We start from the raw sequence: 25,559 nt of genomic DNA, 5'->3' as shown, positions 1-25,559 counted from the left end.
AAAGAAATAGTTTGTATCAGACTATTATTATCTCTAATACAATTTCAAACTGCATACATATTTTCGTAGTTTCCATATTATGTTACATCTCTTTAGGCTCTTATGTATGTATACATAGTTTTTTATTGTTGTTATATGCTATCACTGTTGACCTGCACATGGTTGATGATTAAAACGTTTTAATTTTGTTATCTCGGTTTTCATATTATTATTATTATATAATGTGTGCAAGTACATTTACATTATATATACACACATGTACATGTACTAAGTAAAATAAGTGTTTTTTTTTTGTTTAATGTACCCATTGATAAACTACTAAAAGTTGTTTATTGGAACTTTCACCTTTTCTTGTATTATTTATTTCTTATTATTATTTTTTTTAAATATAATTTTTTTAAAGTAATTAGAAGTCACTTCAATGTTTTTTTTCAGTTTGAGTTACTTTTTGCTTAAAAATGTATTAAAATATTTTTATTCTCAATTCTCTTAATTCAAAACCAAAGGTTATATTATTACATATTATGAAGTTTTTTCAAACAAATCGTGTTTTTCAAAAAACTACATATTTCGAAGAAAAAAAATTATCGTTTAAATTTTTCCCATACGGAGGGCAAATTTTGTTACATTACATTAGGCATACAGGTAATATTAAAATAGTTTTGCTTATTTGTATTTTTATTATTAATTCATATTATACATAATTCGCACCTCCGGTGCTAAACTGTCACTTATGCAAGTTTTGTCAAAATTGATCTAAGTATGAGAAAAAATAACTAATGTACCCCTTTACTTGGTGTGTCATCGTCGTTTGTGTAGTGCGTATAATTTCCGCGTGAGGGTAGTTATGTCGTTATGGTTTTGGTGAAAATCTAACCTCCACTGGGAGAAACAACGTTTGATTGGTTAGTTGCGCGCGGCACCCCGCACGAATAGCAGTCTCCTGGAGCTACAACGCCACTAAGGTAATTGTGACAATTCATTTTTATGATTTTGGAGCAATAACAACACTTAAGTTGGTTGTGACATGAAATAATAAAGATACTTGTGTACGTAGTGACATTGTTTCCCCAACCCTTATGTTTTATGGTATAAAGTATTTTCGTTCGATTAACAATTGTGACAATGTTCCTGATTCGTGGGGCGAAGAAGACTGGTAAACCATTTGTGGTAAAAGAAATGAATTACGATGATTTCTTTGATTTGAAGTCACTCGAGGAAAACATGAAGTTCAATATAGCAAAAATTTAAACGGAGATGTAATCAAAACTGGTGATATTAAATGCATTAAATTCACAGAGAATTGTGAAAATTACCAATATCGAACAACTTACAAAACTGAAAACTGGGAGGAAGCAAAAGCTATAATTCAACCAAGGGGAAAAAAATTACGCGGAAGTAGAGGCAACGCCCAAAGAATAGATGACATTCCCTTCAAGCAAGCATACACTTCAAAAATACCAATTACAGAACGCAAAAGCGTGATTTATTGCAATTAGGGGAGGCAAATATCGTACCAAGATACTATGAAAGTTTCTATAATGATCTCATTTAATTTTTTGTGCTTCTAACATTCTATAAAGTCACATTTCCACTTGCAGGGAAAACAAGTTTATTGAAACCACATCGTTAAAGACTCCCTGATTTTCCTGTGAATGTGACAATAAATTTAAGGTTTTTGTTTTTTTAAGAGTACCCAATTAGTAGAAAATTAATGCTAATTAAAATAATAATAATAAGTAAAAGAAATTGTATTTATTTGATACTGTTGTTAATTGCGTAATTATAGTATTTAAATAGGAACCATACATGACCAATGACTGATTTAATATGAAACGTCGCTGAAAACCGTTCGTAAAATGGTAAGAAGACTGAAATTAAAAAGTCTGATTAATAGTAAAGTTCTATATGTAGAATTAAGAAAGTTTGTTATACTGCTTTGATATTTTAATTAAAAAAAACTTTAGAAAAGTATGATATCGTGTTTTGATTGTTATGACATAATTGCCTGGTAAATTGTTTTCTAGTGCCATAATGTCACTTCTGGGAGGGTTGTAAATTTAAAATGTTTATATTTTTTTATTACAAAGTTGTGAGATGTTTGCTTTTACTTTGATATGAAGTTTAAAGTTGTAGTTTAAATAATTACCAGTTCATTTTTTAGACAAGAAGAACTATACATTATAATAGGATGTTGAATTTTCAAACGCTTCTCCTGAAAAATTACATTATTTGCATAAGTGACAGTTTAGCACCGGAGGTGCGATATAATGTATTTAATTATGATTGTCAGACAGAAAAACACCGTTTAACCTTTCCTAACGACTTTCGATGCTGGCGATTATCATAGATCGCTTTACCACAGAACATCATTAAATCTTATTATTATTGCTGTCTGTTTCCCTTTTTATTGTTTTAGACACGTACCCATCTTTTGTCAGTACCACAACGACCACAGTTATGTACAAAGTGTTTTGAAAGCGTCCAAAGCGTTTTTGAAGCAGATTCGCCCAAGTCACGCCACAGTTATTGGTTGAACCGGAAAAGTAGTGTTTTTTGTGTATTTTTCTGATGGATGAACCTAGTCATACATAATGCCCAAATTGGCTAACTATTACTGATGTATTTAGGCGAAAAAAGTACGGCTTCTTATTTAATTATTGACCTCAATACCGTGGTCTATGTTTATCGCTCTGCTGGAGGACAAAAACGATATAAATACAAATGAATAATAAAATAAGGACGGGTTGTTCAAGTTCTGTGAAAGTTCTATTGAACTTCTGTTATTATTACATCATGGACCAGTTGCAGTTGACCGGTGAACCCCAGGACTTAAATAATAACAGAACTGGAATAGAACTTTCACAGTTTCTTTGTCCACCCATTCTACTTTCCAATATTGGCTTATTAGGTTGACATGCATACCGGTCGATTAAACTCCTTAGAGCACGTGTTCCTAGTACCTACTGACAAATCAGTGCCCCTGGTGTTCCGGTCTCACCTGGACAGGGTGCTCCTGTCTGGGGTGGTACAATCGCTTCGTATCCTTAAGGATACGCTGACCTTTAAGAGGTTAAGTCTCAATAGGGTATAAGATATCGTAAGACAATTTTGATTTCCTCCTATAACAAATCTTCCTTAGCAGTGGGATCACGTCCGTCAGCGCATGCGCGGTGCTCCCGATCAAAACGTTAAACTAATAACGCACCAGTGAGTTTTTTTTCTCTTCGCCGACGATGACAGTGGTTTGAATTGCAATTACATCGAACGATCGGACACGACTGCACTGAGGTGTTAGTGAACTTCTTGTACGCGGGTAAACACGGCTGCGGACAAAACTTCCTCGCGCTAGCACAGATGTCTACGGTCGAAGAATGGGATTACAAAATGGTAACAAAATACAAACAATGAATTCTAGTCAATTATTATTTTTTTACGTAGATTGTGATCAGTAATTCTAGTATGTATCTTACCTTGTCATTGAAGCAGGTAAAATTGTTGGCTTATTTGTTATCGATTTGAATCGACCGATGATTGTGTAATACGGTGTGATTACAAACCGCTACCTGTGTAGCAAAAAGTATATATTATTACCTATGTGGATAAAACTAGATCTCTGTATTCTTAACAACACTATCATTTGTGTTCAATATAAATTTAATTTTTCAATATAGTAGATATTTGAAATAATTTAGTATCCTTTTAATATATTCAGTATGGTGACCGGATAAATCATCAAAATGATAATTCATCACATCTTTAAAAAGTTATATAAAGTCATGGAAAGTGATAGTTTATTAACTGAGTTAAGTAGGTTAGGTTTTTTTTTCATCGCTTCTAATGACTTTATATCACTTTTTAAAGGTGTGCTGAATTTTTGATGTGTTGATTTATCATGGAACCATTCAATTTATCTACCTAGTTGTGTAATAACATTACTTGGTATGAATATATTATTATCTTGTTCAACGAAGTAACATCGTCCATTTTATTTTTTCCTTTTGATGTTGAACACAAGAATGCACATTTTTATTTTGTGAAATTGCGAATTTAGAAACCTGTTTATTTTGATAATATTATATTTGCTGACATGCGAGCTTACCTATACCGCTGGATTTTTCAATTTGGTAATTTATTTACTAGCTGTACCTCCCTACGCGTTGCTGTAGCTCAGTCTGTCTGTGAATATAGGGAAACAATAGCTCGTCCAACAGATGGCGCTGTTTTTTAAAAAGTTACCTGTTACAGGTGACATCTATATGATATAAAAACACACGCGTATTCGAATTCAACGTTGTGTCAAAATTTCAAAGCAATCAGAGAAGAACTTTCTGATATTTAAGATTTAACAAACGAACATTAAAGTTTTTTATTTATACAGAAGATTGTTCTTCAAAAGTACTAGTAAGTAATCACGTTAAATTGCCATTAAGCGATTTGTCAACGGGATGTTTAATTACAATGCACAATATTATGTACCTACATGGTAATACATAGATGGTTTGGGCATGTAGAGCGAATGAGCGAAGATAGGAGTGTAAGGAGGATATATGATGCAAATGCGAATGGTAGCAGAAGTCGGGGACGCCCGAGGAAGACATGGCACGATCAAGTGAATCAGATACTCGAGTCGGGCCATGTCAAGTGTCAGAATAATAGAAGAGTATGTATGAGACGATTTATGAATGTGAATGAGGCAAGAAGTGTGTGCCAAGACCGAGTTGTTTAACGGTCCGTTCTCTCTGCCTACCCCTTCAGAGAAACGGCGTGATGGTTAGTTAGTTAGTTAGTTATAGGTACATAGTATTAAATAATATTATTATTGACTGCATAATAATCTAAAATAAAAATACTACATTGAATATAATAACTATTGATTGATTGATGTAATTATAACTTATATGTAATTATTGATTAATATAATCCACCTAGTATAATAAAGTATCTCTACCTTCAGCCATGTTATCCATGTTAAATATCGGAATCTAGTTGGGTAATTCGCAATTATTTCATATTACTTCGTAACATGTTGAATATTTTGGGCACTTCGCTAGTTTAATTCCAGAGTTCGCTGTCCGTATGTATGGTAATAAGTTAACTAACTAACCATCACGCCGTTTCCCGCAGGGGTAGGCAGAGATGATGGACCGCGAAGCAACTCGATCTTGGCACACACTCCTTGCCTCATTCACATTCATATATCGTCTGTCTCATATATACTATTCTATTATTCTGACCCTTGACGTGGTATATGATAAGCTTGATCGTGCCATGTCTTCCTCGGGCGTCCTCGACTTCTGCTACTATTCACATCTGCGTCATATATTCTCTTTACACTCCTTTCTTCGCTCATTTGCTCTATATGCCAAAACCATCTAAGCGTCCCTTTCTTAATCTTACTCATTACGCTTACATCAGCCTTGCACTCTTTGCGGAACTCCACATTTCTCACACGATCATTCATGGTTTTACCACACATACGCCTCAGAGATCTCACTTCTACAGCATTCAGTCTACTTTCATCCTTTCTCTGCCAGTTCCATGCCTCACTTCCAAACATCAGGGTAGGTACCAGCACTCCATTGTGGACTGCTAGCTTCGCTTCTTTGGACAGTTTTTGTTAGTGCAAACTTCGTGCAGTCCTCCATTAATGGAGTTACCTGCATTTACTGTAATACGTTATACAGGGTGTATCGGCACGTAGCTGTTATTAGCAAGAGTGTCAAAAAGCGTCTTCGCTCTTTCATACACACTAAATAATAATAATTAAAAATGAGACGAATGGTGCCGTGCCATTTCGTTGTGATTGTAAAAGTGCGCCAATGTAGGTACGTACGTAAATTTTTCAACGTAACTCGAATAAAATATTGCCAGATGGGTTTTCAAACTGTGACAAAGGATAAAACAGTGGTGACATGTGGTGAAAATATGAATGATAATTTTTTTATTAAAAAAAAATGTTACCGGACAGCAAAGTGCCCATAACATTTTTTACTCCAAATGTGCCAAGGAATAGCTAGTTAAAGTTTGTCGGGTACGTGCCGATACACCCTGTATATTGTTATTGTCCGTATTTTGGTCCAAGAATGCCTTCATTCTTTGTGAACCTAGTATTGTGTTCATGTTCCACTTTCCTCTTATATTCAAAGTAAGATATATATTGAATCAATACGTCGTGCCATAATAAGGCTTGCACAGGCAATATAGATGCAACAATGAAATGTTTCGTTCATGTGAAAAAATATTTTTCGACTAGTAATTTAACCATAGAATTTTGTGATGATAATACGTTTAAAATTTAAATTAGTTTTGCAAGAATGTCCCCAAGTGGTCCAAATATATATTTTTTTTAATATTCACAGGAACAAAACACTTTGTGCAGTCTAACTGCCATGACCCTCAGCCTTTTATAAATTTAAAGTTGCAATCATCCCAAATAAACGTATTCATTTATCAACCCAGCATAAATGCTACCGCATATGGCAGGGCTGCATTTTTTTTATGAATGCATATAAAATCACGAGGTATTATTAGATTTGTACCTCTGATAAAATCATTTTCAAGGCGTGTGTTCTACTCTGTTCAGCCAGGTTTGTTTAATTGAAATGCAAATGTTCGCGCGAGTTCAACGTGCCAGATAATGTAAATTTCGTCAAGTGTTTTTGTAATATTCAAATTTGGAATTCTATTATTTGGCGAGCACAGTTTACACACAGTCATGTCGCGCATTCTAAGTTGAAGAGTAGGTACACCAGTCACCGTCACCAACCGGCGCGCTGTGAGCCTCGTGTAGTTTCGTGTAGGTCACTTTACCTATGAGCACTCCTCCCTCCAGTGCGGAATCAGATTTATAGCTCTGTCGGTATTGTGGTCCTAACTCGGCAAAGCTCGGGGCGGTTGCCAAAATTTTATCTCGAATTAGTTTCTATTTAATCTCTCTCCGTTAGCGAGATCGCTGAATTTTGACAAAATGAACATAATCCTGTACTTCCCGAAATATCACAGTTCTATACTTTCTGCATATTTGTAATTATTTTTTATTTCCAGCAAATAACATCATTCAGAATCCTATTATATCCCGCTGAATAGACTCCTATTGACGCACTCTATCTGGTCTTCAGCTAGCTTGTAAATGACTGAGTCACTGTTTGATAATTACGATCAAGCCTCTGTACTCGCGACCGGTTATAGGAAGCCAGTGCAGTAGTAACCAGCTGTACCCTGTACCAGAGCTAAACAAAGAAAATACTGTGTTCAAATGACCGATGGACCTTGGGTACTGAACACCGTGGACATTGAATCAAATGACAGCATTGCTTCCTTCTTTCTTCAGCACATTTGATTAGTTCCTGCATTCAGAAGAATATTATAATGTGTTCAGTCATAAAGTATTCACACAGTCGAATGAGCTCACCCTCATAAACACGCATTCCCCAGTCACCACCTGAACATTAAATCTCCGAAGGTAAACAAACACTCGGCTTCTCGCTCTCCCTCACCTGCGCCGGGCGGAGGGCAGAGAGGAGAGAGGAGGATATTTCGGCCGGCAAGATGGCGATCGCATCCGGCCCGACCTGCCGCGTGCCGTATTGTTTTGGATAGACCAGAATCAACGACCAATAAATATTCAACTGAGGTTTTGTGCCGCGAGCTAATAATAAAACCGTTCGCGGGAGATGTTTTGGTCAAAAAGTATTAATGTATTTCTTTGAAAATACATCTTCTTGTCTTCAGTCGTTTAGCGTAGTTATAGTCTCGCAACCATGTAATATCTATTTGTAATCTACCACAAATTTAATAATATCAGTTATCACAACATGACAAACAAAATGATGGTGACTAAACTATTATCTCCCGTGGCACATAGGTAAAAGATTATAACTATAGTAACAAAGATAAGAAAAATATATCAGCCGTGCCCATGGTGTGAGCCTAAACGTCGTAATCCCATTTACTTAGTAAAAAAAGTTTTCCACCATCAATATAAATTCTATAATGGATTCCAGTATTACCCTTCGCTTGCAAGCTGTAAATTTGTGTCATGGCAGGTACTTATAAAAACTAGTAGTAATTTGATCGAAATGTGCATTTCAAGAATATCAAATTATCCAAACTAAATATTATAAATTCGAAAGTTTGTTTGTTTGTCCTTCACGACGCGATGGAGCGACTACCTATCGACGTTTTTTGCATAGGGATAGTTGGAGGACTTGAAAGTGACATAGACTACTTTTCATCCCGGAAAAAAACATTTCTTCCCGTGCTAAACGAAACCGCGGTTAAAAGCTAGTGTATAATATTTCAACTCGTATACAATAATGCATTTTTTACCTCATGGCATGACATTAAATTAGTATTAAGTTATTGATTTTAAAACTGTTTAGATAATTTTATTATGAACTGTACAGTGAAACAAAAGGATTTCATAAATAATAGTCACAGCACATCGAGTGTTTAAAATCATCATTCACTTTGAATAGACGACATTAATTATTTTTAAAGCGTTACATTTTGCGGCCTGAACGGTACTCACACGGCCATAGTTTTCTATCCCATTCCGTTTTGATTTATTTACATTTCGAAACCGTACACCGTCTTGATAAGATCTTTTACACTTTCGAATTTGATGACATCACTTCTTCATTCGGCGGCTAACGTCCATCTTGCAGAAATATTGTAGAAAATAATACCTACACCTCGTACGACAAGTGAGCACCACATTCATTGCCATTGCGATGTGGAGAATTGTGTTACGTGGTTTTCCCAGTTTCTACCAGAGAAATCATAGCCTGGATAATAAAATTACTATCCATTATAATTTTTATATTACGCAATAATCTTTATTGTATTGTCAGACAAGACGAGTTCTGAAAGTACTCATAACCATAAAGGTACAATGATTAATTATAGATTAAAATAATCTTATCTGAATCTGTTTATAGAAACTTTATGAATCTACTTATGTACGGATTATAATTTTTTCTTGATGACGTATTCCACTTATCAAGTACTAAGTGGTTTAATTTTTGCTTTCAATTCCTATTCTTACATATTTTGACATAAAGATAAATAACAATCTTTAGGTTTGGCCTGTTTATGATGGAATAATATAGGCCACCGTTTTGTAGTGTAAACCTTAACCTGATAATGAAATATGGATATTAGTCTTGTACTGTGTTTTATTGAAAACATATTTTTTTCGATAAAATATGAAATAACGATTTATAAGTTTGCGATTAGATAATAATATTACAAAGAGCTACGAAGTTGTCTATATCGATTTACGTCGGTATATTAAGGCGATGCCATACGTAGTAATGCAAAATCATGTGTTTTTGTTTTGAAAATTTGGTCGCCTAGAAATGTTTCAGATGCTTTAATTAAATACTGCGAGTAGAATACATGTTGACCTTTGAAATGATCGAGTATTTTTTAGATAAACTTTTTATAAGCCCAGAAAAAAAATGTATAAGGCCTATGAAAACTGCTTTAAAGTTCAAAATCTCCTACTTACGAACCCATTTTCGATTATGATTTTATTGTATAATGTGGCATTTTAAGTTATTTATAAAATGATCGAAAAAAAAAATTTATGCCTGAACATCCACAAAATAAAATAAAAGGCACTTTTTGGCCATGTTTTTTTCTTGCATAAATCAAAACATGCGGATGGTGTTAAGCGGGAATTTAAACCTTATCGCCATCTACGTAAGGGTTGTTATTGATAGCGGCTCAATTTAAAATATTACATGACGTAGTGTATCGCCTTAAGGCTAATACCGGGGGTTTGCTCGACGCTCATACTTAAATTATTTCTGATGAACCTATTACTAAAATCTCAAATGTTTCTAGAGGGATCCCTACGGATGTAAGTTATCTATGTTTAAGATTAATAAAACAGGACCTTGCCATTAAAATATTTTACGTAAAATATTATACGGTTTAAAAATTTTATTTAACGTTTTTCAACTATAAAATTAGTGGTAAGCACCAGATTTTTCTAGACGATGAATTAGTAACTTCCCAAAGGGATCCCTCTAGATAAATTTGAGATTTTATTAATACGTATATCAGAAATAATCAAAATAAACGGAATTATTGATTTTCTAGGCCTGCCAGAGCAAAGCCGACCGTAGGTAGGTTCGACCATTTACTCCGGGCTAGCCGAATATTGTTTTTACACTACTGCATCACTTATGTCGTTAAGATTCCCACTTTATTTTAGATATTTGATAGGGAAAATTCAACCGCAGGTCTTTCCAATACGCCAGGGCCGCGCGCCGCATATTTTTGTGCACGACTGCTTCACTTACGTCGTTAAGAGTTGGGCTTTATTTTATGCAGTGTCTCGTCCATAGACATATGAATATTAGTAGACCTGCCCTAAGTGATTAAAAGCGTATTATCCCCACTCCCCAGTCCCCATACCGGTTCCATTGAGCCGGCTGGTCTCGCATATGGCCTCAAGTGAAATTTGAAAACGTGACGTCATCATTCTTGTGCGAACTATGGTCGAGGCATCATCGGTTCATTTTACGAAATAACACGGCAAAATGTTGACTTGTTATATGAAAACTTGTAAAAATAGATGTGAAAAAGAGAATAAACCCAATTGTCGTATTACATTCCATAAGTAAGCATTATTTTACTTTATTTTAAGCTTATTCGCACATGGATCAGTTTTAGAAACATATACTATCACATCACAATGTAGCGATTCTCAAGTGTGCTCATCGTTGTTTACTGGGGTAAGTAAATTATGAGACATTTGTAAAAGTGTCTTAACTAAATACTCTGAAACTAACTACGACTCTGAAAATAGAAGCTGCCTTACTTTGCCGAATTTGGACTTCGCAAATTAGTTCATAACGTGGCGAGTAATTTGCGCTCCCATGTAGAAATGTCTATTCATTCAAAAGCAGATTTTACTTTTAAGAACTAAATGGTGATATTATAATGCGAGATGCCTATTTACTGTCAGATTGATTTATTGACGAATCACAGTCAGCCTTACTCCCTTCGTTCTTCAACAGTTGATTTTACCCCTCGCCATTATCTTCTCGTCTATTAATTCCTATGTCTGTGGTCTCGTCTTAATTAATATAGCCTGCAAGTGGTTATATCTCGACCGTCTCTGGCGATTCCCGACGAAACTCATTTTGCATTAATTGGTCATTACGGGTAAATGTATTTTATTTCTAAATATCAATAAAATATGATATTCATTCATGCATCTCTGATGATATTATTTATGGAATTAATTCACTCCTCTGAAGTTAGATGGGTTTAACTACAGCCATCGGGTACATTGATATATGGTCTGTTGGAGTAATTTAGTAATAGTATGCAATCATATTTTTAATCGTGCGATTTTAAGGTTTTTAGTTGGTCTTATGCAAATCTTTTGTTAGCTTGTATTTATGAATTGCTTTATTGGAAATATTTAAAATTCATTTACCTGATGTATAAACGAACAAGCATAATGATATACCGAGGAATCGAGATTTCTTTTAAGAAAGGGTAGTTTGATCTTATCATTTTAGAGATGGAATATTAGAATGATACTTAGCAGATCTTATCGGAAATCGATTGAAATTCAACTGTAAATTTTGAATATTGTTATTCAATGTTCATCATCGGATGATTATTATCGACGAAAAACCAAACTCGCGCGTCAGGTTCATAAATCTTGAAAAAAAAAAGATTTATTTATAGATATTTACTCATCGCGGCCCACAATTGGACTTTGCTCGCGGTAAATACGTCCGTTTTGACATTCAGCCCATCGCGCGGTCGATATACTGATCGATTAAATTGATTGATAAGTGATTTCAAGATCGTTGTCATCACTATTTTATTTAGTGTTTATCTCCCCTCCCGATGTATATTTAGCTCCGAACTCCGCAGCCCAAGTGGCGTTAGCTTGTGCCATTCGATAACACTGTGTAACCAACTTCTCGCACACATTTGCAAACGCAAGATAGATTGGCCCATATGGTACAGATATATGAACCCGTTGAATATGTGGTCCGATAATGTGCTAACTGCTGTAAACTTTTTATTAACCACCAATAAAACAACTTTATTTTGACTTTTTGCTCTGCCTTTTATAATTCAAATTTCAGTTGTACGATACATTTTATGAATTGCAGATAAACAGCACTGAAAAGATTTAAAATATATACATATTATTGGTATATTGCAGATTATGCAATCGATTTAGTAGCATTATCTATAAGTAGCTTTATAAAATTGGTGCAAAATGCATGCAGACATATCGGCACGTAGACATTCTGCGGGTGCATTATTTCAATGCAAAAACGGTCATACTCGCAGTCCTGATTCATTAATCAGATTTTTTTTCGTCGGAAGCAGTTACTTTGTAGTTGGACATTATGTTTTTAATTTTTTTATATTAACTCCACACAGGAGGCCCTGAAGAAAATAATTTCCCTCAGGGCCTATGTCATCTTTGGGGATGCTGTGTGGAGGGTCTTTTTGTGGAGAGGAAGGAGTGAACATGGGTCTTGAAGAGTCCCATGTTGTAGGAGGGAGGAAACACAGAGGCCGGCAGTTCGTTCCACAGCCGAGCTGTTGAACTTAAGAACGAATCTTAGAAGCGACCCGTTCTCATGTGACAAATGTCAACCGTGTACAAAATTAAATCAAACACTTTATTTTTAAGCACGAGTAATTATTAGTTTTCACATCGACCGGTTTCGCTTAGATCAAGCTTCGTCAAGATTATTTATATCCCTTAATAATATATGTACTCTTTTTTAGCAGTAATTTCTGTTTTGTTTTCCATTCGCGTGAAGTTGTATTTTTAATGGTCAATTTAATTTGTCCCTAAAATAATGACTAAATAAATTAACACAAACTCAAACCAAAATGTTTGACTCACAAATTCTACCTTCGGTAATAAACTCCTAGACATTGACATTTTCAAAGGTAATTTAAATAATTGTAGAATGTTTATCATAAATGGCTTCGACGCATTTTACAGTCGTAAATTTCCATAGACATTTTTTAAAGGCAGTCTAATATTTTTTCAGCTTTAAAAATATTTAATAAAGATTTTTTTAAGTTGAATATATAATTACTATGCACGTTCTAATGTAAACCGTTTAGTTTCCGTAAATAAATAAAAAATACTCTTTCTTCACTAATACCTTCCCTTTAATTGTTATAACATCAACCAGTTGTTTTTAGTTGATCCATATTATACAATCAATGTTGGACGTGTTTGCTTGTTTTATTTTATTTGATTTCCTTCTTGCAATCTACTCTCTGTGTCTAGTGTGTTCCATATGAAACCGCGACCTCTGCATTAACTTTCCGGTTTGTCCTTCCAGTCCCGGTAGGTTCACACAAACAATTTTTATTGATAACAAATCAAGATGCAATGATTTCCGATCAACGTTTCCTCATTAATGAAGAGGAATATTCCATGTTTCCGGGTAGCTAATTAATGTTGACGTGTTTGCCGCAATGAAGACTAAATATCTTCGTAAGTTGCTGATGCATCAACATCAAAACAACTTTATGTTCCCTTAATGGTATTAGGAATATTTTATTGACTTGAATGGAGAGCCATCGCTTACTGTCATAGTTAAACGAATGTATTTTCTTTGTTTGCTACTTTGAATGAGGTAGATCTTTTTAGATGACTTTTTGACCTGCTATAGACATTTTATGAACAGGTGATACATTTTATGAATTCATACACATCTTTATTATTATTTTTTACTAATGACTATTTTAAAAATACAAAGTAAAGCAAATTTATTTCGTACCCGCAAGGTTCCTGTTCCGGACTGTAGATTGTTGGATGGGTGTATCATGTTTTCCTCATCTTCATGTATTGATTTCCACAAAAAAATATATTCATGTTTGTTGACTGTAGGACGGGTTGTTAAACAGAATTTGAATGATTCGTCAAATTACGAAGTTAATTTGCAAGTTCTGTTTTAATATCATTATGGGCCTTTACAGTTTACAGAACTTACACAGAGCGTGAAAATTAACTTCGAAATTTGATGAATTGTTCAAATTCTGTGAAACAACCCGTCCTAAGTTGTGTTGGTGTTACTTTATAATGTTAATGATTGTTTCTATACTTTTTATCTCCGTGGTGTTTTAAATTTTATTTGGAAAGGTATTAATTATATGAGTAAGATTAAGAAAGGGACGCTTAGATGGTTTGGGCATGTAGAGCGAATGAGCGAAGATAGGAGTGTAAGGAGGATATATGATGCAAATGTGAATGGTAGCAGAAGTCGGGGACGCCCGAGGAAGACATGGCACGATCAAGTGAATCAGATACTCGCGTCGGGCCATGTCAAGAGTCAGAATAATAGAAGAGTATGTATGAGACGATGTATGAATGTGAATGAGGCAAGGAGTGTGTGCCAAGACCGAGTTGTTTGGCGGTCCGTCCTCTCTGCCTACCCCTGCGGGGAAACGGCGTGATGGTTAGTTAGTTAGTTAGTTAATTATATAGTTCTGTAGCATGGAAATTATGGTTTTTCTGGCCAAAAGATGTATTTAATTTTGGGATGTTCAGTAGATTGAGGTTTTCGTCCTGGTAGTGTAGGTGTGTGTGTTGGTCAGTAGGGTACTCAGCTTTTCCTTTAAATTTGAGTAGAGTTTTATAATTACAATACATAATTTCCTCTATATTATTTCTGACTGGCAAATAAAAATGTTTGTTTAAAATTGAGAGAATTTTCTCGAAGAGAAATGCTTACCCAAAACGGTTTTTTATTCTTGTTTTCTACGTAGATGTCTACGAAATGGCAAATACACATTTTCAAAAATTAATATATTTATCTGCTTGATATGTAATAGAAAATGATACATTTTCACAAAGTTAAACATCTATATACCTATATCTGTATAAAGTGAAATAACTATCCAAGGTACATAATGTAAAAGAACCATTATTATCTTATTTCAATGATCTTGAGTAGGCCCCCCATTATATAAAAAAAGAAACTTTATTTCTGATTCCCTATAAATTTGTTTGCCTAGGCATTTCTTGTGTGTACCTATTAACAGTAGGTATTATATTTTAAATTAAGAATATATGTAATTATTTTTTAGGCGAAATTAGTTACTTGGAAAGAAAGATAAAAATTTATTAAAAAAAATGTTTTTTTTTTATTGAAAACATTAATTTTACTGTAGAACTAGAATGTAATGTTTTACTTTGTGATTTTTTTTTCAAATATTTCTTTATTGTCTAAATTCGCACTTATAGACTTCTTTTTAGATAAAGGCGGATTTTCACAGATCAATTAGGTTTTCTTACTATTAATCATGTCTAGAGATTATTAACATAAAATATTGATCACGTCTAATTATTCACTTAAAACTGCCTCATGAAAAAAAAGTTTTTGTATATATTTCTCTTTGTGACAACGCTCTTTCTTTATTTGCCGCTTTATTTTAAAACAACCGAAGTTTTGTCACAATCAAATCTAGCACTAAATGAACCTAAATATTATGTCATAAATATTATCAGACTTGTATTGTTTAATTATCATAACTAATGTCGCGAATAATTTGTTTTCTTTGCGACGATGTGTAAATTTATCTGTGCTTACAAATAAATATTGGAGATTTTTTCCACCAGTATCACGACTGATGATGCAGTTTGATCAAATCTATGGATACAATCGTTAAATCACGAGTCACATCTAATCATTTAAACATTTACATGATTTTGTTGTTTTATTCTGCATATACCCAATTTAAACTGAAAATAAATAATCGTTGTCATTTGTTATTAAAAAGCGATCGATTGTTGCGTTTCGTTCCATGTCATCAATAATAATTATTATTTTGTCAACATTAATATTTATCTTTCATTAATAATTAACGAGCATTTCAGAAACAAATAACTGAACTTCACGGAGACTAAAATGAGTGTGTTATCATAATGCAGTAAAATATTGAATATCGGTGAATATTATTGATGATGTCATGTGCAATGATGTTTTCATTTGGGCATGTGAAGTATGAACTAACTAACTACACAGTGAATGCATCCCGTGTGCTCGTGGCAGATGTCAATCAAATCTCCTTTCTGCAGAGATGACCCTAGCGCCCAACCTGTTGAATCGTCATCTGAAAATTCTTCAACTCGTTCTGTTCATGGAGTCATCGTTTTGACCTCTTTCCAGCGATAACCTCTGCGATAGCTAATTACCAAGCCAAGAAAGAGTGCAAACCCAAAACAAAAAAGGTTGATTAGCCAGTTTACGGTTTGTTATGAAGTTTTGACAGATAATAATTCAGCTGTCACAACTACTGACCGTACTGACGGGTAAAGTCATACTCAATCGACCTCTCATTAAATACCTAATGCTTTATATGATCTCATGGTTTCTGCTCTTTCGCGAAAACATTTGAATAATATTTATTCCACTTTATTTAATATCTACCATCGGTTTGTTTTTTTATACAAATCGATGTTTTTATTCCGAGATTGTTGAAAATTTGCACACTAGATCGTCAAAACAAGAGTAAGGCTCTGTCTACTTGAGATTTCAAAAACCACAATTTTTTTTCTATTTAAATTACTATATTAAATATCCCACTACTAGTAGATCCTGTGCTGAGGGGGACTAGGGTTTTCAGCGACCTTTTTAATCATTTAAACATTTACATGATTTTGTTGTTTTATTCTGCATATACCCAATTTAAACTGAAAATAAATAATCGTTGTCATTTGTTATTAAAAAGCGATCGATTGTTGCGTTTCGTTCCATGTCATCAATAATAATTATTATTTTGTCAACATTAATATTTATCTTTCATTAATAATTAACGAGCATTTCAGAAACAAATAACTGAACTTCACGGAGACTAAAATGAGTGTGTTATCATAATGCAGTAAAATATTGAATATCGGTGAATATTATTGATGATGTCATGTGCAATGATGTTTTCATTTGGGCATGTGAAGTATGAACTAACTAACTACACAGTGAATGCATCCCGTGTGCTCGTGGCAGATGTCAATCAAATCTCCTTTCTGCAGAGATGACCCTAGCGCCCAACCTGTTGAATCGTCATCTGAAAATTCTTCAACTCGTTCTGTTCATGGAGTCATCGTTTTGACCTCTTTCCAGCGATAACCTCTGCGATAGCTAATTACCAAGCCAAGAAAGAGTGCAAACCCAAAACAAAAAAGGTTGATTAGCCAGTTTACGGTTTGTTATGAAGTTTTGACAGATAATAATTCAGCTGTCACAACTACTGACCGTACTGACGGGTAAAGTCATACTCAATCGACCTCTCATTAAATACCTAATGCTTTATATGATCTCATGGTTTCTGCTCTTTCGCGAAAACATTTGAATAATATTTATTCCACTTTATTTAATATCTACCATCGGTTTGTTTTTTTATACAAATCGATGTTTTTATTCCGAGATTGTTGAAAATTTGCACACTAGATCGTCAAAACAAGAGTAAGGCTCTGTCTACTTGAGATTTCAAAAACCACAATTTTTTTTCTATTTAAATTACTATATTAAATATCCCACTACTAGTAGATCCTGTGCTGAGGGGGACTAGGGTTTTCAGCGACCTTTTGGTACAACTTAAGTAAGTTAAATAAGTAAGTACTGGTGCAACCTCATAGTTTGCATAGGGTTATACGTTACTTTTGATTCTGAATTCATAATAAAATTGAATGTATTTCGTATTATCTGCTTTCATCTGCAGCAGCTGTTTGGAAAAACTTACATTAAGAATATATATATTAGAGAAGATTTAACTGTAATTATGTCAACAAATACATTAGTTTCTCCACCCGTATTTAGTAACATAACATATTACGCCATGTAGCAATGGTTGTTTGTTAACGTGATAAATAAATAAAGATAGTGTATTGTTGTTCCTTAAATCTACCTCCGTTATATTAATGTTATTTTGAATCGATTGTGCCACATCATAAATGTAACAATGATGAATAAGTTCAATCGATCATTCGTTATCGACTTTCGTAGACATGTTTCTAGATTTAGGCCGTTTTAGTTTGTGTAATAATCTCACCACCTGTCATGGCACACGCTGACTAATTATTATTATATTAAACAATCATTATCACATTATCAGGCTTGAGATATGCCCGGTTATTGTGAAAGTGGTAATTGTTAGAACTCCGTAACCTCGTACGTTTGAAAGACCAATTAGTAAACAATGAGTCTGCATTTATTTAATTTCAGTATTTTTCGAGACCGAGTTATAGAAATGATTTCCGCCTTTCCTGGTGTTTTCCTTTTTTAATATTGAAGATTTATTCGTGTTACATTTGAGTATTCTGCGATGAGTTTAAATCTGTCAGTCAAGTAGGTACTAAAGGTTTTGGACGAGGGAAATACGATTCTGCACGAAAGTGCTTTCATACAAGAAGCGTGCTATTTCCATCGGCAAATTTAGAATCCGTCATGTTAACTAGGTCGCCGGTGTAGTTTATTTGTATAAATAATATATTTAACACACATTACAACGTTAAATCAGTAACATGGTCCATCAAGCCGGTACGGACATACTATGTCACTAAATACTCCCGCGGAAAATCGCTACACAATGTTTATATTCGGACGACCACCGTTATTTATATTTTTCATGTGAACACCAAACAAGACCATATCTGGGAATGTTGTGAGGCGGAAGGAAACGAGGCATAGGACGAAGAAGAGTAAGGTTGGGTACGCGACTAATCATAATGTGGTTTTAAAATAATTCGGCCATTTCAAGAGTCTGACAAGTATTACCACATTTCTAACCCAGAAACAAAAAATAAATAAAATATTGTTGGAAGAGTTTTGCAGATATTATACATATATTATATCGGGGCAAATATATGGCTATGTATAAATGTATATAGAGCTAACAAAGCCTGAACGTGTAGTGTGTGATGTAATCAATAGTAAAACTGTAATTAAAAAAGTACGCCGTGTACGTATAGTATTTTGGCGTGTATTTTCAGATAAGGCACTTATTTATTCAGAGGATAAGGCTATTTCGACCATAGGGCGAAATCTCTCTACGTGGAAAAAATATTTTTCACCTGTTTCGAAACCAGATTAAACCGTTCCGAACTGGTTCGCTATCTTCCCGCAGTATTTTTCAAAAAGGTAAACACTGTTCACTTATCTCCCTGAATATATCTCGTGGCATAATATCTCTCGTATATTTGTCTGAAATTCAGAAAATATGTCTAGAGTTCTAGAGAAGTAGATTTTGTAAATATTGACAAGCCAGGCCTGCCCGAAAAACATCCTTCGTCTATTCGACTCTCTCGAAATAGATTCATCTATAAACTACCCACTAACTATAGTATAACACCATTCAATTACGTGTTTGTTTGCAATAACGTGGGTGAACATCGCTATTTAATGTCGGTAAATTATTTATTGATTAATTGCGAAAAATCCAATGGCTTGAGTAAACGTAATTTAATTCGTGCCACGTCTACATAATTATTATTATTATACTATATCTTGTATTACATTAAGTTTTCTTGTATACGTAAAATGAAATTATTACCTTGTATTATTTATTCAGCTGTAGGAATATGCATTTAATGGTAATAATAATATAATGAAGTGCCCATTATGTTTATCGCCAATAATAATATTTATAACCCTCGTAACTCATTGACATTGTAAATCTCACGTGAGATTCTGCTGATGCTCGGCTGATTGCCGACTTTACCTGTTTATTTTGGAAAAAATCCATTTCACGTCTGGGGGCTAATCCTTTTGGTTGCTCCATTCCAGCCAACCTTCTTATCGTCGAATCCATCATCGCCTGATCCCTGCCAACGCTAGCAAACTTGTAGTTTATCTTATCTTCTGTATTGACACATTTTAAAGTTGCATGTTACTCTTTATCTTCCGCTCTATGTGTTCGACATTCCGTCATTATCGTGGTGTATGCCCGATTTGCGCAAATATGCAAAAACAGATCGAAAATTTTCGACATTTGAAATAAAACCGGTAAAATATGTTTGTTATATTTTGTAATACAAGTATTCAACTTAACTTTATATTGACTGAACATTTGTACCACCTTTAATTATTGTGGTCGTGACATTCTGAATTTGAATTAGTTCTTAACATTCAGTGAACCCGTTACTAGCTAGTGATGACGTAATATTATGAGCTATGGATGTGAACGAAAACAGAGCTATAAAATATCAGCGTATGCTCTGATAAAACATTTTGAAATAGTCTTGTTATCATTGACATCAATAAAATATTGTTTACTTTTAAAAAACTGTGTAATAAACTATATTAGTAGTTACCTATTTCAGTATTACGCACTATTTTAATAATTAATCTTTTAATTCGCCTATTTGTCATATTTTGTACATAAATAGGCCAACAAACAACACATTAATTATTATTAAACTTTGATTCTTCGTGTAGGTAAAAAACAATTAAAAAAATATAGTGGTATTTTACAACCAATCGATATTTCGCTTGCTTGGTAGTGAAAAAGCGACGGACAGTCGAATTTAGAGTAATGGATATATAAATTATTATAAAGAGTAATTCATTACACAAATAAACACCAAACCATCTCAGTCAAGTCATCGACGACTGTCCGTATAATAACGTTCTTAGTAGTAGTAGTAACATAAAGTTAACCATTTGCACGCTTCCTAATCGCGTGTATTATAGGTAATAATATGTATTAGAATTATATTCCAATGCCACGCTCCTTTTTATAGTGAATTAGCAATAATTAATAATGTCGCGAATACCTATCGTGTACAATTGATCAGTTTTACATAATTAATTTCTTCCATACAACAAACACCTTTTCTGGTGCCCTGTCTTTGTCAAGTGTTTCCAGTATTTAATTGCAGTGTCCAAGTGTCAGTGTCAGTGTCAGCAGAGGATAAAATGTATATCGGTGTCCCGTACCGTTCGCTCGTCGCGTGAACAGCGCAATAATAGATTCAATGGAATTTTTCGCTATGAACGATTTATTCATATCGACCATTATTGCAATGACGGCAATTCCACGGTACGTTGACGACGACCATTATAAAATATTATAAAACAACAACAGACCAGTCATCGCCAATAATAGTAATTATCAAGTCCACTAGCATCCTAAATCTTTTGTTACAAGGTTAGACACTTGATAAATGGTTAGACGACACTTTCTTACTCTTCGTGTGAGGTTATATGTATTATATTATATTAATAGGATGATGTAAGTAATGCTAATGTGTGCGGTTTTTGTGGTTTAGTTTGCAATGCCGCATCAAATGTTAGTCACTCAAGTCCAAACATCCTAAAGGAGTCACAATCTCGAAAATGTCACCACTTTCCATGATGTCATTGTATGTCCAAACAGGAAAAGGAAAAAGACCAGGATTTAGATAGATGTATAAATATCCTGTAGTTTTCTCTGGCGGCTGGTTATAATGGCAGTGCCGCGATACCCCCGAATTCCTCACTGACTGAATTTAGCAATATTCAGCGGCAAACATCGCTACATTAGTAATAAATTAATAAAATAAGCGTAGAGTAAACCTTGAACTAGCGTACGACGTACAGCGTATAGCGTAGGTACAGCTACTACTTGGAGCCTGAGCCTGAGCCTGGGCCATGTGCCGCGTGCCGGCGTGTTATCTCGGCTGCTGACGGCTCGGTGTCAGTACTTTATCGTATCGACTGTTTTCCATACAGTGTGTATAAAACGGGCGACTCGACCCGCAGACTGGCAGTCGCCGCCGCGAAGGATAATAGCGAACGTCTCATAACATAACCTACGTTTTCGCTTTTCACCGTTTTCTTCTGAAAATTGTCGCTTGCTCCACCAGTCGCCTGTAATAACCTTCCTACTCCGACTTCAGTTCTCGCCTCTCGCTATTCTCACTTGCTCAGTTCGTCACGGAGCGTTGTGGAGCGCGCTTGTTCGTCGCATTCTAGTTCTTTTTCAAGTTTAAAAAATACTCTGTGAAGATGTTGGTCGACGATGTTACTCGTGATTGCTGTCTCTACGAGATCAGGCAGAGAGGGCAGGAGGATGCCTGCTATGTGGTCGTTCCCAATCCAGAAGTACGTTTGATGTTTTCGAATATCTTTTTTTAGCTTTTAACTCGAGTGTGAAGATTTTTTTTTGTGAGAAATTAATGTGGATATTTTGCTGACGTGAACAGTTTTTCATTTATTTTAACGGAATATGACAAAATAGTTTTTTTTTAAATTAATATTATAAATAAAAATAAAAACATTTCAGATTTTTTATCGCCATATTTCAAAAAGATAATTTTTATCTAACCATTCCTAAGTTATTTTTCCGGAATAGTGTTTCACAATATTCTGTTGGGCACGCACTCAGTCTGTACATGGGTTGTACATTCCGAAATGATTTTGAATAATAATATATGTTTTATGTAGATAGGTACCTACTGTTTGGATGTGAGTACAGTGAGTAACGTTGTGTTTGTTTGTTCTCAGGACCTGGTGAAGTCGCACTTGATGTTTGCGGTGCGCGAGGAGGTGGAGGTGCTGAAGGAGAAGATCGCAGAGCTGATGGAGCGCATCAACCAGCTGGAAGTGGAGAACTCCATTCTGCGCTCGCACGCCACGCAGGACACGCTGGCGCAGCTGGTAGCCCCTGCGCCCCCCTCCCCGCCCACTGGACCCGTGTCCTAAGTTCTAGCCATTGGCATACACCCGAGGGAGTCTAGTCCCATAGGTTTTTATAAATCTTCTATTTTTGTACTTGGCGTGTGGCTGAACTGCTGCGCCGAGATGTGGGAAGGACACGAGTGGAATCTCTCCACGCAGAAGTGTGTGATGGATTGATTGAATTGAAAAGACTGGAATATGACGGCCCGCTCGTAGAGCACCGATGGCGTACATTAACAAATGTACATATTATGTATTTTCATTCTGTAGTCAGACGCAGATTAAGCTCTTCAGCTGTAATTGATTGTCAATTTGAATGTAAAATTGTATAAAAAGAAGATTTTGGACCCCCTATGTTTGAAAATTAATGTTGTACGTAATGTTTCCCGTAAGGAATATGTAATTTTACCCCGTATAACTAGTGGCCAACAATCTACTGTATTGTTACGATACCGCATATCCGTGTTATGCGTGATACATGTTGCGCTGCGGATGATATTGTTTTAATAACAATGAAACTGTGTTTACTTTAATAGAAATAGCTGCTGTTCACGATGTAACCACAAATTGACTGATGGGTTTGTCTTAGTTTTATTCCTCCGTCGTATTTATAAGAAAGGAACATGTATAAACTATCAGAAGGCTACACGGGATTGTACCTTGGAGTATTAAATATCAATAAATTGTAATACTTGAGCAGATGGCATTGTTTTCTGCTACGGTAGTCCTAGTCCAAATGCTTAATTGTTAATTAATCGATTATTCTTCCTTTCAATAATTCTTCTAAATATATTTGCAAATCTTGTCAGTTAAACATTTAACTTCTCTCCTCTCGTAAGTAAGGAGAACATTTGCTGCGCAAATAAAAAGTTGCTGAATATTATTTGGATCTGCTTGTGTGAATTTATTTGTTTGTTTCGGTAAAAACAACCATTTGAATGAATTAAACATTGCCTGTCCTCTATAAATACTGTTGATGTAAGATGTAAGCCAAAACAATATAATGTATTTGTAGTTTCAGTGAGGTTATTGTTAAGCTACCGAACAATGAAAGAACTCATTGTTTCCCCTACAATCTAAGTAACTTTTAATCATCACAGCTTGACTATATTATCACATCATGTTTTTATTCAGTAGATTTTGTTTTAGTATTAAAGATATTTGGCTTAAAGCATTCCAAATTGACATGATAAAGCTTTGGTTGGTTGCACTTGGTAACTAAACTAAGAAACTAGGTTTGTTTTTACTCTTACATAAGATATTTAGAGATACAGTTTTGGCACTAACATTCAGTATGCATGTGCACGTACAAGGCATTTGGTTAGTTGGTTTGTTTGTTTGGACATAATGTGGGATGTGTTAGGTTGGTTAGACCTAAGTGGAGGCTTAATCGTATGTTATAAACCCTGATGCTTTTTAGATGTGTATGTCCGGAGGCGCGGAGTGTGAATATGTAGCGAATACATATGGAGTTGGAAGTATTTGCTGTAAAAGCTGTAGCTCCTGAACCGCAGCCAGAAGGACAGAAATCATGTTAAAAAGTCACTATGGCTGTGCTATATGTTATATCGTATATTTTAAATTAAATTTAACAGCAGTTTTTTCATTTAATTCAAAATATAGTTGCTATGTTATGTCGACTAGGAGGAACGAATGTGTGAATGAAAAATTCATTGTAATGAATCCTTAATTGTAATTTCCCTTTATGTACATCACATAAGAGATACAAACAAGTCCTAGGTTTAAATATATTTTATCAATGATTTCGTTATGAGCTATGATCTATTTATTAATTATCAAATAATATATAGGAGAAGCAGTTTCGCAGCTGCGTTAGTTTTCATTTGTGTATGAAATATCCAGGATACATTAACTAGCCTTATAGCTAATTTTGTTTAATGTTTATTACTCAATTGTTTATTTAGATGGTATCTTTAGTTGTAGTTATGTTATATTATGATGTTGTGACAAATGAATGTAAATAAATCACTTTACTATTAAGTTCTATAAATAAATGTATATAATGAACATATTACATAATGAAGAGCTTCTTAAATTGGCCAGGCAAAGCAATATAATGTGAAGGAAGTGTGAGTGCTAGAGAAGTAGGTGGCTGGAAATGAACAAAGGTATCGGGAGCGCAGAGGTGAAATGGAAGTGTGTCTACAACAAACTTATATAGATATTCTAATTACGCCATGTAAACTTGTAAATATTATACACTGTCCATTATATAGCTTACCTTACTACATACCTAAAATGTTCCTCATATCCAATAAAATATTAAAAAACTATATGGACTTGTGTTTTCCTTCAGTGAATTGAATTATATTGTCATGAAACTTTGCAATCAAATGTGTTAAAGGTTGGAATATTTTTATTCTCTACCACGAGACTACAAAACTAAAAGGTAATGTTTCTTGGGATTGTGATTAATGGTTTATATGAATCCGTTCCGATATGGATGACATCATCAGACTCCAATACATTGCCGCTTATCCTCACTTTGCGAGTTCAGTGTGAATTGAATCCCAGATAACAAAATAATTCTTTTGTAAATAAAAAGCACTGGGGAATGTTTACAGAGTGACATCATCAGTGTCCTTATAGCAAAAGTCGTGATGTCTTGGCAGATGTAAAATAAGCGCACATAATAATGCTGAAGAGGCAAACAAAACTGATATTATTAAAATTCGCAAGGGTAAAGTAACCAACTCACCACAAAAAATAAGTTTATTCAATTCATTATATTATTTCGAAAACAATTCAAATTTGTTAGCGTTTAAAAAACATTATAAATCAGAATTACATAAATATCAAAAGTAGGCATCAAAAATTGCATTTTAAATGCAGCTTCATTGATGCTAAATATGTGGATACCCGAAT

General features: G+C 34.4%; 1 protein-coding gene across 4 annotated transcripts in view; it reads left to right on the top strand.

Annotated features, from left to right (window-relative positions):
• Positions 1-24,967, top strand: part of LOC149424895 (uncharacterized) — a 218,357-nt gene extending 193,390 nt beyond the window's left edge. For all 4 annotated transcript variants that reach the window (XM_089647706.1, XM_089647701.1, XM_089647705.1 and 1 more), the window contains one exon: positions 22,500-24,967. In XM_089647706.1, coding sequence (XP_089503832.1) covers positions 22,500-22,697 — 198 coding nt within the window. In that variant the 3' untranslated portion in view covers positions 22,698-24,967. The remainder of the gene's footprint in view (positions 1-22,499) is intronic.
• Positions 24,968-25,559: the final 592 nt, after the last annotated feature.

This window comes from Hesperophylax consimilis, chromosome 3 (assembly GCF_061612785.1).
Source record: "Hesperophylax consimilis isolate HC1 chromosome 3, BYU_Hcon_1.0, whole genome shotgun sequence".
Taxonomy (NCBI): Eukaryota; Metazoa; Arthropoda; class Insecta; order Trichoptera; family Limnephilidae; genus Hesperophylax; species Hesperophylax consimilis.
The sequence above is the reverse complement of the archived record's forward strand: the minus strand, read 5'-3'. Positions and strand labels throughout refer to the sequence as shown.